Genomic DNA, 16,515 nt, shown 5'->3' on the forward strand with positions numbered 1-16,515 from the left:
TTGATGGTATATAACATTTCATCAAATAGTAGCATCATGGTTTACTTAACCATTTATTTTGTTCATTATTTGGGATCCTATCCAAATTTTTGTCATAAATAATGTCACACTGTCTATTTCCTCAGTTAAATGAAAATACTTGCTTTGGTGACAGCAGAGGTTTTTGTTTGTTTTAAGGGGTCTCTTTAATAGCTACATTTCATGGACCAAATGGAACTTCAAGAGACAGGTAGAAGAAAAACAAATAGTAAAAGTAATTTCCAGATTGAGGACCTGTCTTTGTTGGAGGCCTTTCCAGGAGCTGAATCTTGGTGTTAGAGTAAAGTAAGAGGGACAGTTTGCCATGAAATTATGATGCTTCACCTTACAAAAGTTTTCAGAATTTAGACCAGGAAAAGGACATCCTGAACAAGTGGTTTGATGTTCCTTTATGGACCCTGTGAAGTGTGAGACTGATCAGGTTTCTCTTTTGTTGGCTGCTAGAAAGCGTGAAGCCAGATGTATGGCCCCTGCCTAGCACTTGTAATGGGCCTCTATGGTATGTATGCACTTTGTATAGCTTTCTTCCAGGCTCCGTTTTATGTGCCTATCTTTGTTCTATTTTTGTTTTTCCTTTCACTATATCGACTTTGAATTTCTGCTGCTATCATGCTGTATTTTTTGTATTCTTGTAAGCCGGCTTATATCTGTTTTGGAACAAGGTGGGGAATAAATACATGGATGGGTAAATAAATACATGAAAAAATACATGAATAAATAAAACAATAAGGCAAAGGCAATGAGGCAAATGAATCAGCCAGGACTCTGAAAATGGCATAGTACCTCTAAAAATAATCAATGTTAAGGACTGGAAACTTGGAAGAACATGTGGGAAAGAAGCAGGTGAGGCTGCCTTTGGAGGTGACGTGTCCTATGTGACGTCTGTGTCTTCTGAAGCGTGCTTATGCGTCTTGTGTCTTGTGCTGTACTAGAGCATTAGGTGTGCTTCAGGGGGCATGCAATGCTGTATGAAGGGCTGTGTCTTCAGTGAGCACAGTTCATGTGCATTTTGTTTGTGGGAAACCGAGAGATTTGGGAGCTGGTGAGCCTGCAAATGGAGGTGAAGGCCCGCCTTCCTGGAGGCGTACGAGGGGATAGTTGGATAAATCAAATCAAGGGGAATAGGAAGTGATCTGTCATTTACCGATTAGTTCCTACGTGCCAAGCTGTGTGACGGGCACTTTATGTGTATTGAGTCTTTCCATCCTTACCACTACTCTGTATTAACCCCTTTTTACAGATGAGGCCATTTAAGCTCAAAGCGTTTAAGTAGACAGCCTATAGGGTCACATAGCAAATGATAGACGCCAGAAATCTCCCAGGTGTCTCTGACTCCAAACCCTATGCTTGTGCTACTCTATCACACTGCCTTGCAACAGGACAAAGGGATAGGTGGTAAACTATGTTCCTAGCATCCAAAAGCCAGCAGTGGCTTTCATTTTTCCTTAAGAAGATGGCAGTGCACTTTGAAACATATCTGAATTTCAGAAGAGGGGACTTTTTATTGCCACTCAGGAAGAAAGAAAACGTTTTTTCATGTCTTTTTGGAAAGAAATGATGGCAAGAAAATATTCTTGACAAGAGAGATGTGCTAACATTTGATTTGGGTGTTTGATGGGTTAGATTCTCATTTGGTATGTGTACTTTACTGGCTTACATATTGCTTACTTTAGAAGGTTGAGGTTCTAAATTGAGTGTGTTCATATATGTGAAAAAGTTCTTTTTTTTAAAATTTTATTGGAGAAAAAGTTCTTAAAGTGCCGTATAGTTTTGTTATTGTATTGCATACACATTATTGTGATAATTCCTAGAGTATGTTGTCTTCTATATACACTACACAGCAGGAAGCATTACTGTGCAACAATTATATTAAAGAAGACTCAGTTATCCTTTATGGTCTTGTTACTCAAATGTTTTGGTCAATACACGTTATTAACTTTCATCTAATTAATGCACAATAAAAAACACTTAGTGTGATAACTAGACTGAACAGTATGCAGTCTTTCTTCGGTGATGCTGAAGACCCTTTGGGATCTTGCAGTAGTTCAAGGTTATTTTCATTGCACTAGCTATGGGTGGGAGTCTCAATTAATTGAGGGTTCTGTTAGCAGAAAGTCAGATGTCAGAGACCAGTACATCCTGAATGGTGTTTACATTCCTCTTGGTTCTTCAAATGTAGACCATACAGCTCAGCAAAGAGTGCTGTTTGGAGGTCACTGCCCTGCCCTTTGGGGAGCCAAAGGGCACGGCATCTTGCTTGTCCTCCATGGTCAGTGCTCTGCCCCGGAGAAGAGCCTCCTGTACTACTCCTTTACTCCTAGAAGTCCTCTGTGTTTGAAATGGGAAGAAGGTGGGGTAAGGATACACTCTATCTACTAGGACCTGAGCTTCTACTTCAAAGCCCGTAAACAGGGAAACTGGGCACAAATATGGTGGCCCAGTAGAACCAGCAGACAAATTCAAGAAAAGTACGGAATGTGGGATTGGGAGATAAATAGATGAAAGGAGAGAAGCAACGGGGAGAAATAAATTGAGAGAGGAAGTAGTGTATGAGAGGGAGATTAGGAGAATGGAGAAGGTACAGGAAATGGATGAGAAGAGAGGAAGACAGAAGAGAGATGTATCAAACATTAAGATGAAGGGTTGCAAAGAGAGTGAATTTGACACCAGCTAAGGGATATGAAGTTGCTTTCCTCAAAACAAATGAGGCCTTCCTCCACCCCTTTCAAACTTATTTTTGTCCTATATCATTATCCACACGATCAGTAGTGTCCAGTTGAGGACATGGCCTCATATTTGCCTTTTGTTTTCCAACATTTTCCATTGAAATTGTTGCATGTGTGAATTGGGTGTAAATGAGAGTTGGAACCGGTGTGTGTTGCCTGGAAGAAGATAGGTAAGAGTCAAGTTCATAATGATTTGCCAGAATGATCACTTTGGCTGAAAGTTTTTGAAGATGATACCGCTGAAGGTGATGGCTGTCTGCGTGTATGTGAGTGGGAGTCACTAAAAGGGCTCACATAGGACCATCATTTCCTTTTCCCTATCATCCTCATGGAACACCCAACCTCTGAATTGGACTTGTAGCTACTCTTGCAGAATTGCGTACCACTTTGAGTTTTTATCTATACATTAAAGGCTGCTGGTTTATGGAGAGCATATATTGTTTTTCATAGCCACTGAAGACCTGACAGGAGGAAATGGGCTTACTGTTCCACCAGAGGGAATGGAACTAGCCATAAAGAAATTCCAGATATGCCGATTAAATATTATGAATTACCTAGGGTGAAATTTTCTAGGTTCTTTATGGGGGGGTGTCTCATGACTTTAGCAGGTTCTACCTGAAGGCAGGTGAAGGAACTTTCCACCATGGGCCTTCCCAACTGTATACTTCTGGCATTTGCTAATATAATGAAAGACATAAGAGCAGTGAATGTTTAAGATAGCCCAGTTTAATCTCCTTTCTTGGTAGTTATATTTGCAAGGACATCATTCATAGCATGGAAGTGCTGGGTTTAAGAAGTGACAGATTACTTAATTCTCCAGCAAACACAGTCACCCTGCTAATACGTATATTCCTAGTGAGATGATGTATTTTGGATGGTAGTTGTAGGGATATTACAGCGTTCAATGTACTTTCATATCAATCACCTTCTTCAAACCTCCTGTGATGGGGGCAAGGTTTATCCATTTTGCAGAGGAAGGCAGAAGTTTAGAGAGGTTAACTGACCTCCACAAACTTGCCCCACTACTAGTTACAAAGCAAGGCTGGCCTAGAATTTAGATCCCCGACTCCTGGTCCAGCGGCGGTTGACTATTATACCGCTTGCCATAAAATGAGAGTCACCTAACTTGTTTTGAAAATAGGTTTTGGCCAATGGAATATGCAGAAATGGAATTTTTATGGAAACAGGCGAAACTTAGGTGAATCTAACCCATTTTCTCAATCAGCAGTTAACAACAGTAGTCATGCCTTTTTATAAGTTACTCCTCCTGAGGGCCTAACTTGCTAGCAGAAAGTAACAGCCTTTGTAAAAAAAGAAAATTGTTAAATATTTTTCCCTGATTCCTGTGTTATTTGTTATCGCCTTTAAAATCTTTTTCTATTGCAAAGGTAATATATGATATTGTTATAATTAAAATAAAGAACTATATTAAAATAGAACACAAGAGTCACCTCTCATCCCTCCCTTTAGATTCATTCATAATCCAGTATTTAAGGATTTGGGCCCTTTTCCTCATTTACTCAACATCGGTTTCCTTTTCTGCTCAGAATCGGTATGTATTTTGCCCAAGATGCTAGGTTTAAGCAGAAATATATCTGTTACCTAGAACCTCTTTTAAATCTTTTACCAACCTTGCACTATCGATTTCTTTAAATTCTTAGAGCCAAGAATAAAATCTATTTTTATGCCTAACTTTCCATTGTAGTTACCACATAGTACTTGCAAGTATTTCCAATGGGAAAAATAAATTTTGAAGGCCCACAAAATGTCATTCTTTCTACCAAAAAAAAAAATAGAGGAAAACTAGATAAATAATCTCTCCCCCCTGTAAGGGAAAATATGCACTTCCTGAATTCAGGAGGTGAGGAATTCCTGTGGGTCCCCTCTCATAATATGTCCTCAAACAGGATATTTGTTTATAGAGCAGAAGTGCCAGAAACTAGAACTGTCTTTGCAGAAGTCAGTCCCCCTGGAACTGTTGCCCTCGCAATGAGCACTCGCCTTTTGACACCACCTGCAGTGCTGCTGTTGCCATAGAAAGAACTGCTTTGGGATACTTATTCTTACCCGAATTAGAAGACCTCAGACATTTTCCCAGCTGGGGGCTGGGGAGGCGGGTGATTACAGCACGGTGTGCTCAGTGACCCACAAAGCAGAGGATGGAGCAAAATGGCATTTTTTAACTTAAAAAACACCAACTCCAGTACTTAATTTTCTTTCCTGGTAGTTAAGTAGACACTAAGGCATTTTAGTTCTTGAAAGACCACAAGGGTAACATTTTGTAAACGATCTTTGTGAGGCATTGCCTCTCAGTGAATTGGAGAAATTATCGAACCACTGAATGCGCCTCTCACCCAGCTAAAGAGTGACCAAGTCACTAAGGATCGTCTACTGGGAAAAGTAAATGTTGTCACCCATAGGAGATGAATGGCCCTTTAAAATACTTCCGTATCCTTCCAACATGGCGTTCCCAGAGCAAAGCCCAGGAATATTGAGGTGAAAAACAAGTATTTTAGTATGATGGATCTCTAACCCTGACACCCTCACTGCCCCTGCCAGAAATGACCCCATGTCGGCACAAGTTGTTTGGCCTCAGGAACACATAACACTGAGTACAGGTTGCACCTGGCTAGGGGGAGCGGGACAAAGTGGGGAGAGGAGGGAGGGGTTCTAGTGTCAAGCTAGGGGTTGTAGGACAAGCGACCCTCCTAGAAGAGCTCCAACTCCAGCAACTCCAGTATGAGCCTCCTAGCAAAATGTTTTTTTAGACCTCCTTTGTCTCAAAGGAACTTTCTGGAAGATCACAGGATAGAGACATGTGCAACCAGCCAATGCCTAAATCTGAGTTGCATGCGGACTTTGAGCCCAGATCTAGTTTATTAGCTATCTCAGTTTTAAAATGAGATAGAACAGAATTGGATGTTAATGTCGGCTTACCTGGAGCATCTTTTGTAGTTCACTTATATACTTTACTCAGAAAAGATTTGTGCCTGCTTTTTATGTGCCTAGCTCTGCACTGTGTGTCGTGGGACGGGGAATACTACATATAAGACAAGATTCCCTGTCCTCAGGTAATTTTCAATCTAGGTGCAGAAATCAGACACACAGTTTATGCAGGAAATGCCCAGTAGGTGATCTACAAGGCAACAGATGCAGTGGCAGATAGGTCCTCCCATTCCATTCCCGTCATTCACTTTCTTCCTCAGTCTGTGTGAAACAGCGACCATTTTGAAGCCTGCCTCCACCATCCCACGTGTCCCTAGCAGCACAAAGCTATCTGGCTTGTCTTCCAGAAGACGCCTTTTCTATCATATCATCCACCTGCTCAAAGCCTTTCCCAGCATATTCGTTATCACTATCTCCAATTTCATCTTCCTTCCTGATTTCCAAGACTACACCCTATCCATTTACCCTTCTGTCTTCTCACTTCCTCATCAATGTGCTGTATACATTTCAACATCCAAGCTTTGCCTTTCCCGATTTTCCTACTCGCGATGCCTTACCTTTCCTGCCTCCCCATTCTTTAAGACCCATCTCCCAAATCCTACCTCCTCTCCAGTAAGCCCTCACTCTCCACCAGAGTTTTCTGATCTTGTTTTATTTTGACATGCTACAGCATTTATACTCTATTTTTCCCAACTTAGCACCGAATTTTCGATGGTCTGGTAGTATCAGTTGTTGCTTCTTGTTTGCTAAGCTTATTTCCCCAATGAGATCACAAATTTAGAATATTACTTTAGTTCCTAATGAGTCACGCAGCACAATCTGTCACTACACTGATCCACAGGTCCATGTATACGGGTTAACTGACCCACTGACTGGTTCAAAGGAAAAGGAAGCTGGGGCAGTAGCAAGAGAGAGTTGTTCCTCAGAACCAGGGCTGTGAAATGCTTGCTGTTTAGAACTAACCAGCCTAAGTGCTTTTTCCTTTGGAAAAATTGTTTCCGCATTTAAAAAATATGTTTTATATAATATTTTGTTTTTCTCTTTCTGTATTTATATGGCTTTCAATGTCACTTTTTTTTGTTATGCCATTCACCGTAACTTTGCGTGCTTTCCATTGCTTTTTAAAAAATAAGTATTGTTCTATTCTTTTAGGCTAAATTTATGTAGGAAAGCATTTCTCTATGTCTGTCCCCTGTTATTCTTTTTCTTTTCCTGCACGCTCTGTTTTGAAGGAGCTAGAAAGTGTTCTAAAAAATAATTCTGGACGTGACATCCAATGAGAAGGCCCAACAAAACTTCCAGGAATTTTAGGGGAAGATGACGAGTGGAACTCCTACAACAAGGAAGACTCAGGTGACAGATTTCTAAAATGCTTTCAGAAGGCAAGCATAGCACCATCCTGGGATTTCATCTAGGGGAGAATCGGTTGCTTTGCTGTACCTCGAACCCTGCGCAACTGTGTTGCCAATATATGCTTTTGGCCCCAAAGTGACACCAGGCGAGAGGTGTACCTGAATGAGTACAGAGGCATCCCTAGTGCGGGGAAAACAGCAACAACGCCATCACCACCAACTGCAACTATAACAACTACTCTGAAACATACCCTCCCACCCCCCAGCCTTCTTGGGGAACCTGGATCAATGTCTCCTCATCCATGAACACATAATGGCAAATAGGCATGACCTGTTTCCATATACTGGGTCTCATTTCATATAATGAAGGTCATTCATTCATCCATTCATTTGTTCATTTGCTTATTCATTAAATAGCTATTGAATCAAGTACTATGCTAGATTGATGTTGGGGTACAGAGGTGAATAAGTCCCAGTTCCTGCCTTTAAGGAGCTGATGGCCTAGTGAGGGGCGCAGACAAGTCAGTCAATGAGTAGAGATTAGCGTGGTAAGTGCAGTAGAGAAGTGAGCACTGAGGAGGGGCATCTATTGAAGACTGAGGGAAGGGAGCAGTTAGGGAAGGCTTCCTGGAGGAGGTGACCACTCAACTGAGGTGAGTCTTAAAGAAGGAATAGAGCCAGCTAATAAGAGTTGGGTGGCATCCCAGAAACAAGGAGCAGCATTATGAAGGCAGTAGTCATGACACACTATTAGTTGAGGTTCTATGGCTGTAACTACAGGTAGTTCAGCATAGCTAGTGCATAGAGTGCTGGCGGGAGAGGCATGGAAGACAGAGCTGTGGAAGTAATTGGGGATCGGGTTCTGGAGGGCTTATATGTGCCATGGTAAGCGCTTTGAATATGATTCTGAAGGCGATGCGGAAACATTGAAGCAGGGGAATAATATCAGATTTGTGTTTCACAGTATCACTCTAGCCACAGGAGAAGAATGAGTGTGGGCGGGGGGGTGGGCGATGAAAGAAGACAAGTCAGGCTGTGGGAGTCAGGTAGGTGAGAAATGACAGTGGCCTGGCCTAAGGGCCAGTGTTGTAAGAATAAAAGAGGGCAATGCAGAGGGAACATTTACGAGGAAGAATTAATAGAACTAGGCAACTGATCAGATGGTGACAAGAGAAACTAGAGGAGGGTGAGGTAGGGAACACAAGAGGAATTGTAGTTTCTTATTTTACATGGGGAAAGGCAGTAGAGAATTCACTTTCTTTTGAAAATATTTCGAGTGAGGGGCCTGGGAGGCATCCAGATAGAGGTGTTCAGTCAGGGGACAGCAGAGAGGTCAGGGCTGGGGATCCATCTGGGGAGTCACGGAAGTAGATAGTGATTGAAACCGTACAAGTAGATGAGGTGACCAAAGGGAGAGGTGTGTTGATGAGAAGAGATGAGGACCTAGGACAGCTCCTGGGGAATACTATTTAAATTGTCTACAGAAGACCCAGAAATGTAGGAATAGACTCCAGGAAAGAATTGTGTGAAAGATGGTGGGGAGAAGTTAGTTTCATGAAGTTCATGGTCAGCAATGTCAGTTTTGACTGAGAGGTCAGTGGTTGTAAGGGCTGGAAAATGGCCGTCTTCAGGGAGGAGATCAATTTGGGACCTCAGAGACTCATTGCCGTGGTTTGAAGAGTGAAGGTTAAGGAAGTCTAGATTGCCTTTTCAAGAAGCTTAAGCTAGAGAAGGAAAGGTCGAGAGACTATAGCAACTAAAGAAAGCTGTGTGGTGGCAGGAGGTTTCAATTTTTAAGGACTAAAGAAATCTCAGCATGTTTTTTAAAAGCCAAATAGAAAGTGTTAGTAGAGATTGAAGATACAAGAAGAAATAGGAGGTAATTGGTGGAGTGAGACCCCTGGAGAAGTGAGAGGCTCAGGGATCTAGAGCACCAGTGAGGGCATAAACCTCAGGTAGAAGGAGAGGACATTGTTTCGGTAAGATGTGAAGGAAGATGTTACTGATGGAGATAAATTCATAGGAGCGGGGCAGGAAGTGAAGTCAAAGGAGTTCCACACTGATGGCCTCCATTTTTCTCAGTGAAGTAGAAGGAATTTCTTACGCTGAAAGTAAGGGAGGAGAGGATGAAGTGGAAGTTTGAGCGAAGTTGTGAAATTCTAGAATATTCGCTAAGAGCAGTGGGAAAGGAAGTTGGCCAGGGTCAAGAAGGGTACTGCTCAGTGCCACTGATGACCCAACTCTGTCCGTGACCTTTATAGTAAGCACCAATCTGCATGGCTGTGTGATTCTTTTTCCCCCAACAACTTTTACCAGCCTCTGTATGGAAATGGAGATTTCACAGTTGGAGTCTGTCAGGGTAAGGTTTTGTGGGAGAATTGCAAGAGGGGGTCACAGGAGCATAGTTTCCAGGGCACTGGCTTAAGAGCAGTTTAAATGATGGACCATAGAGTCTAGGCGAGGAGGAAGCTGAGAAATTGGCTGAAAATGGAAGGATCCAGGGATTGGAGGTGTTGTTGACATCAAAGAACAAGTAAAATAGGAATAAGGTCATGAAAGAGTGAGAAGGCTAGCAGAATGGGAGGCTGGGCCCAGGGAATGAGATAACAGGGTTATTTCAGAGAATATTTCAGAAAAAGGGTCATTCTGGATAATGAAGAGGCCTGGGGTAGCTGTGGTTCTCCACTCTGTCTGCACATCATCTATGGCACTTAAAAAGATCATTTGCCCAGGTCTCATCCTCAGAAATCCTGATACAGTAGGTTCTGAGTGGGCCCAAGGTGTTGGGATTTTTATGAAACTCTACGGGTTATTCTGATGAGCAGCCCTGGTTGAGGACCATTGGTTTAATGGTTGCCATGGGAGTCGATTGAAGAAGTGGAAAGGAGATGAATTTCATTAGAGCTGAGGGAGGTCAAGGAGTTAAAAGGAGAGGGTGTGTATGAAAGAGGTGTCCATTTGTATATTACGTTTCACAGAGAGATGGCAGCACTGAGTGTCGGAAGGAATACTGGGAGCCAAAGTCCTCAGTGGATAAGAGGACTTGGCCAGGAGAACTAAATGGCAGTAACCTCAAAGGAGGGGGCTTTGTAGGAAAGTGCAGAAGTACTGATCTCAAATAAACAATATGGAATAAAAATGAGGAAACTCTGCCCTTCTCCATTCCCCCGGACCTAAAGATTTGGAATGGGGGAAGAACCATCAGCATCCATCAGGATTATCTGAGGAAGTGATACCTTCGTTGGATAGTAAGGTTTAAAATTATTTTTCTCAACCCCAGCTGCTTAATGGAAATACCGGAGGGCGTTTAAAAATTAAAGGTGCTGAGGTCTACCCCAGACTAAATCTGAATCTCTGGGGGCAGGGCTCTGAAATCTCTCTCTCTCTCTCTTACTTTTTTGAACTTTCCCACATGAGAGTGATGCACGGTGAAGTTTGAGAACCTAAGGCAAGACGTCAACAGTGCATTTAATGAAGAGGTTGAAGTGAAGGTGTAGGGGGAGATTTTAATGGAGTAAGCCCTAGTCACTAGAGAAATGCAGAACATTGGGATCGGGGTGTATAGGAGATGACAGATGACTTCTCTTTCTTTAAACTGTAGTGGGATGGGGAAAGATGTCAGGATGAGAGATTCTGGAGAGATTAGCTGGCCCCCGGAGTTACACCCAGAACCATGAGCAGGCAGAGGGTCCCAGTGCCAAACACCATTTGTAATCTGGGGTCTAGTCAGCAATTTGTGGCCTTCGCTCTAGGTTCCAATAGAATATGGTTGATACACTTAGAAAGTGGTACTCATTTGTTCTTCTGCTCTCTGCAAATATCAACCCAGAGGTGATCAGGCCGCGTCTTATGAGCCCAAGATTCAGGTTAGGATGAGTCTTAATATAAACAACCACTGCTCACAGAATTTTCTGGGGGAGATACAGACATTTTAGTATTCCTTAAAAGAAAAAAAAGAAAAAGTTCTCAGCGAGTCTCCATTCAGCCACTAACCATTTACTGAAGACTAACGGCTCAAACCTATTGAGGTTTTCTTTTAATGCTACTGAGTAATAAATAGTGTAGCTATTAAGAGCTTAGGTTCTGTAGACACAATTGAGACCTAGGTTCAGATCCTGGCTCTGATACCTGCCAGCTGTGTAATCTTGGATATGTGGTTTAACTTCACTGAGTCTTACTTTCCTCATGTATAAAACAATAATAATACAATAATAATGCCTGCCTTATAAGATTGTGGTGGAGATTAAATGAGATAACCCTAGAAGCACTTTGCATATGGTGAATATTCCATAGATGAGAGTGATTACGTGTGCAGACATAAGCCAGGTGCTAGGGAATGTGAGAATGAATAAGATACAGTCTCTGCTGTCAAATATCCCAGATTTTAGCTAGAGAGATAGGTATGTAAAGAAGAAATGACAATTCAGTGTTAATAAGGGCCAAACTCAGAGTACACACTGGGTAGCTCTCTGGGAGCATGAAGAGAAGGGCAATCAACTTTGTCTGCAGAGGGAAGACAGGAAAAGACTTGCCAAAGGAGAGGAAACACAAGAGTGAGTCTTCAAGATAAAGGACTAATGGGCGCAGATGTGGGGCGTTAAGAAGTAAGACTTCCCAGGCCTCCGTGTAGCATGTGTAAAAGCTTGGCAGTTAGAGAAAAGCTTGGCAGTTGAGGGAGCATGAAATGGGTATGGAACAGCAGGGGCCATAGCAAGAATAGACAGTAGAGAGGTACGCTGGGGGCAGATTAAGCAGGCCCTTGGCTAGCGTGCTAAGGAGCATGAACTCTGAACTTCTGGATAATGGGGAGCCATTGAAGGATCTTACAGGCAGGAATGCGGGCAGATATATATATATTTCAAAAGATTACTCCGGCCACAGAGTAATGAATTGCAGGGGGCAAAATTGGAGGTAGTAAGACCAGGTGAAAAATGCCGGTGCCTTGGACTAAGATGATGGTTTGTGGAGATGAAAGAAAGGAGGTGGATCCAAAATGAGTTTGGGAAATAGAACGTGATGACTGATTAAGGTAGAATTAAAGTAGGAGTCAAAGAAGCTCCCAAGTTTATGATTTGGGCAGTTGGGCCAGGGCTGAAATAACCAAAAGCCAGAGTAAGCATGTGCCTAAGGCCCAGCCATCGGGGCACCCAAGATGTGAAAATATTTTGATTTGGGATATAGAGTAGTTTTTTTAAAGACTTAAATTAATCATCATAGGAACATCAGAACTTTTGGGGCTTCCTTCCCTTTTTATGCTTTAGTATTGCTTTTATTTGAGAGAGAAGGTCATAATCTTTTCATTGCTTAGAGCCTCCCAAAGAGGAGGAGTCCAAGGCCTTAATCCTTCTCTGATCTGGGTGGTGAGTGCTTATCATTTCACCGAGAACATGGACACTGAAGGAGGAGCGAGTTTGGGCTTCCTGCCTCTGTTACGCTTTGTCCTGCGTGAAGAGAATGGCATAATTAGGCTGGTAAGGGACTGGCAACAGGCTGGCCTTAGGGAGACCCCATTAGGCTGATTCACATAGCTCAGCTGAAGTGGAGTGTTTACGTCTAAGTCAACAGGCTTCAATTGTGCAGCCATTGCTAATGGAGAAGTAGGGAGAGCCTGTTTGCTGGCAAGAGAGGTCATGGATGCAAGTTGACACAATGATTAGAGATGGAGATTAAGCTAGGGGTTCTTAACCTAGAGCCCAGGGGAATTTTGAACCTCTGAAGTTATATGCAAAATTGTGTGTATGTGTGTATAGTGCAATTTTATAGACAGAAGTACCACAGCTTTCTTCAGATTTTTCAGAGTGATCTTTGACACCAAAAAGGCCACCAACCACCAGAGTAGATTTACTATGAAGTGAATAAAGCTGCTTATTCAGAGTTTCTCACTTGCCTGGGACTCTTCCAAGGCCCTAAAAGAAGCCCTAGAAATTTTGTATTGTTTTTACCTAAAGGGAGCTTTCCTCTCAAATTACATAAAGTCTTTGGTCCCACAAAATCTGTATCTACCCCTGCCAACCGCAGATTAGGGAATTACCCAACATGAGTTAGTATCTGGGAGTGAATGCCATCCAAGAGAAATGAATGCCAAAGACTGCACCAGGAAAGGCAGAAGAAAAGATGCCCATCAAATGAAGAATGGTCACTGAGGGAGGAGGAGAATCAGACCACATTGTCAAGGAAGTATAAAGAGAGACGGTTAGCCATGTCCAACATGGATGGGAGATCAGGAAAGAGGAAAATAAGAAAACGATTACAGGAGTAGCTGGGACATCTTCAGTGGAGTGGCAAGAACAGAAAGCTGATTGTTCTGTTTGCCTTTCTGGACAAGTAAAAATGGTAGGTGAACAAGTATAAATGGTAGCTACCGTCCATAAACATGCAGGGAAGTAGAAGTACCTACCCAAAACTCTAATGTTCAGTTAAAATGATAGTCAATAAAGTAGGCTCACTGTAAATGTGGAATCCATGCTGAATTGAAGTTAGATGGTACATATATACTTTTCAAAATGAGTCCTAAATGTGTCCATGGCCAGGCAAAGACTTTGAGTGACCCTTGTCCCCCCCCCCAACCCCAACCTTTCTTTCTTAATCCTGTATCTTAATCCTCTTACTACTTGAATTTCCATATTTCTGTCCCATATCTCTGTCCTCTGGCTGGCGATATGGAACAGTGAGAGAGAGTAGAAAGTGAAAAGAAGCCATACGAATGACATTTGAACATGAAATGTTTTGAATTTAAAAGTTGTCCTGGGTAACCCACAAAACCAGTAATCCATTATGGTTAATTAAATGTTGTCTGAAATTGAGGCCAAGGAAACATCTGTTTGAACCAGAATGTTCTAAATTTGCCACCCTGGCAACTCTAAAGTTGATTGGTTTCAACTGGGCAAAACTGGTTCATGCTGACTTACCCAGTATTAGGGTGAGTATTATTTTTTTGACTGTGAAATGCAGCCATATCAGAGATACATGCTCAAATTTGCTGCTCTGTCTATTACGGAAGCTAGTAAATGCCATTTTACAATGTTTCCATAATAACTTCCTCCTGGGATCTCTTTTGAGATAGACTAATTTCATTACAGTTCCCAACTTAATTTCTTCAGTGATTATACCTTTAAAGGCTTTTGATTTATTAACTATTGATGTATTTCTTCATAATTGTGTCACTATGAATAATCTGCTACTTGAGGACAATGATTTTGAATGGCTACTATGACAAAATTTATAGGGACATGGAAAAATAGCTACAAACTAAAATGACTAAACCAAGGAATTGGTTTGAGGTTTCTAAGAACGCAATAAAATTAATTCAGTAAAAAGCAACAATTTGTGTTTTGTTTTTTACTAGCAAAGTTATTGCTTTGCAATAGTATTCTCATTGAAAGAAGACCAAGAACCTATTAAGCTACGCTTCATAATGTAAACGTGTAAATTAAAGTTCTAGTTACTTGATATTTAGATATGGTTTAAAATAGAAACAATTCATAACACTTTTATAGATAGCTTAAGCACTTTTCTATTCTTTCTTTCTAATAGTAAGGCTTAGCTTGACTTGAGTCTAATGAATTTCTTCTATAGTAAGTGGTATTTGATCCAACAAGACCAGTTAAACACAATATACCTAGATACCTGCTGATTATATCATTAGACTGGTAAAGGACATAAATCAGTTCGACTGCAAGTTTTGTTTGAATTGGATTTGGAAATTTGGAAATTATTTGGACATAGCATTTTGTCAAACTCTCAGCCATTTGTTTAAATAAAATTATAAATTCTGGAGTTAAATATTGTTATAATTGTGTTGGACTCAATTGTCTTTCAACTTTGTAATTATTTTGATGAACCTAATTGTACAACTTATGGATGCCAAAACTGTATCCCAAATAAATACATGTTAACATTTTGCCTTTAGCCAATAAGAAGAAAGAGAAAGAACGCCCAGAGATCTCTCTTCCTTCAGACTTTGAACATACGATTCATGTGGGGTTTGATGCAGTCACCGGGGAATTCACTGTAAGTAAGCTCCTTATTTTGTTTTGTAAGGCATGAAAAGATTCCTTTGTGAAAATAGGTTTGAAGGAAGAATTGCCACGTCCCAAAATGTCAGACTTGATGTCTTTGGTGATTTCAAGGAAGATGGACTTTGCCTAGACAATCACAGATGGAACTAGAGAGTGGCAAGAGTATTGGCAAAATTATTTTGTCCATCTTAACAAAAACGTCTGATCGCGGTTAGCCTTCAACTTGATTGAAAATGCTAATTTACCACGGCACAGGAGATGTAGTCCAGAGAGACTCCGCTTGAGCCTGTTCTTTATCACTTAAAGTGAATCAGAGAACCATTGACTCAACTTGGCCCGTGAAGACAGTCTATCTGAATAATTCAGGCTTTACAATGGAACCTGGATTACCCAGATAAGTTAACCACACTAACCAAAAATCTCTGTAAAACTGACCTTTTCTTCCCTTTGATTTCAAGAACATAGCTTATTTTTAGGCTTATTTACAGGTATATTTTGTAGACATTCAAAACAACAGACCCCATGTTTCAGGAAGAAACATTGATGGCTGTATCGTATGCTTTAGTGGTTATATGCTTACTTTATATTTGTATATATGTGTGTGTGTGTATATATATATATATATATATATATATATACACACACACACACATATATACAAATATAATATATATACATAATGCACAATAAATACCAATAAGAATTCTCCAGAAAGACTATAGCTATAGATCCAGTCTTTCTTTGGATATTTTTAGTGCTCAAATAGCACATGATCTCAGATCTATGATATTTTATACTTTTTTTTTTTTAAATATCTGGCATCTTTCTTTTAGATGGATGAAGGAAAAGATGTGGCTAGAAACATGTCCTCAGGAAGATTAACTACTTTTTCATACTACTAAGGACCTCAATCAAAATGTGCATTCTGAGATAATGAGTAATTTTAAATGCATTCTGGAAAAAAAATTCTTTGATAGAACCATCACCATTAATTCTTGGATTCTTAAACCAGAGAGAAATTTAGGTATTAAATAATTAAATTTCCTATTTCATAACATGATGGTTAGTGAGTAGACTGTGTCATAAGATTAAATTTTTAAAAAGAAGGAACAAATTAATTTGATTTGGAGAATCAAACCATGTTTCTGAACTGACAAATTACCTTCTTTTTTCAATTCCGGAAGTAAGCAGTGTGAGAATGAAATGGAAAATGACTAAACATCTTAGCCTTGTAAAGTGATGTGAGCTGATTGTATGTTCTCAGTAGCAAGTAGAAGAGAACGTTAAGAAGTGCTGACATTGATAAAGTTGAGATACTGGTTTAACCAATTTCATCATTGGAGTCAGAGACATTATTCAAATGGCCTTGAGTTTGAGCCCAGCCTCTGTTCTTTGCTGTATTTGAGAATATTCTGTTAGCTACACTTAGAAAAT

At 40.8% G+C, this 16,515-nt stretch overlaps 1 protein-coding gene across 8 annotated transcripts in view; it reads left to right on the plus strand.

Moving 5' to 3' along the window:
- PAK3 (p21 (RAC1) activated kinase 3) overlaps positions 1–16,515 on the plus strand; it is a 245,185-nt gene that overhangs the window by 160,950 nt on the left and 67,720 nt on the right. For all 8 annotated transcript variants that reach the window (XM_057537891.1, XM_057537887.1, XM_057537893.1 and 5 more), the window contains one exon: positions 14,973–15,073. In XM_057537891.1, coding sequence (XP_057393874.1) covers positions 14,973–15,073 — 101 coding nt within the window. The remainder of the gene's footprint in view (positions 1–14,972; positions 15,074–16,515) is intronic.

This window comes from Balaenoptera acutorostrata, chromosome X (assembly GCF_949987535.1).
Source record: "Balaenoptera acutorostrata chromosome X, mBalAcu1.1, whole genome shotgun sequence".
Lineage (NCBI taxonomy): Eukaryota > Metazoa > Chordata > Mammalia > Artiodactyla > Balaenopteridae > Balaenoptera > Balaenoptera acutorostrata.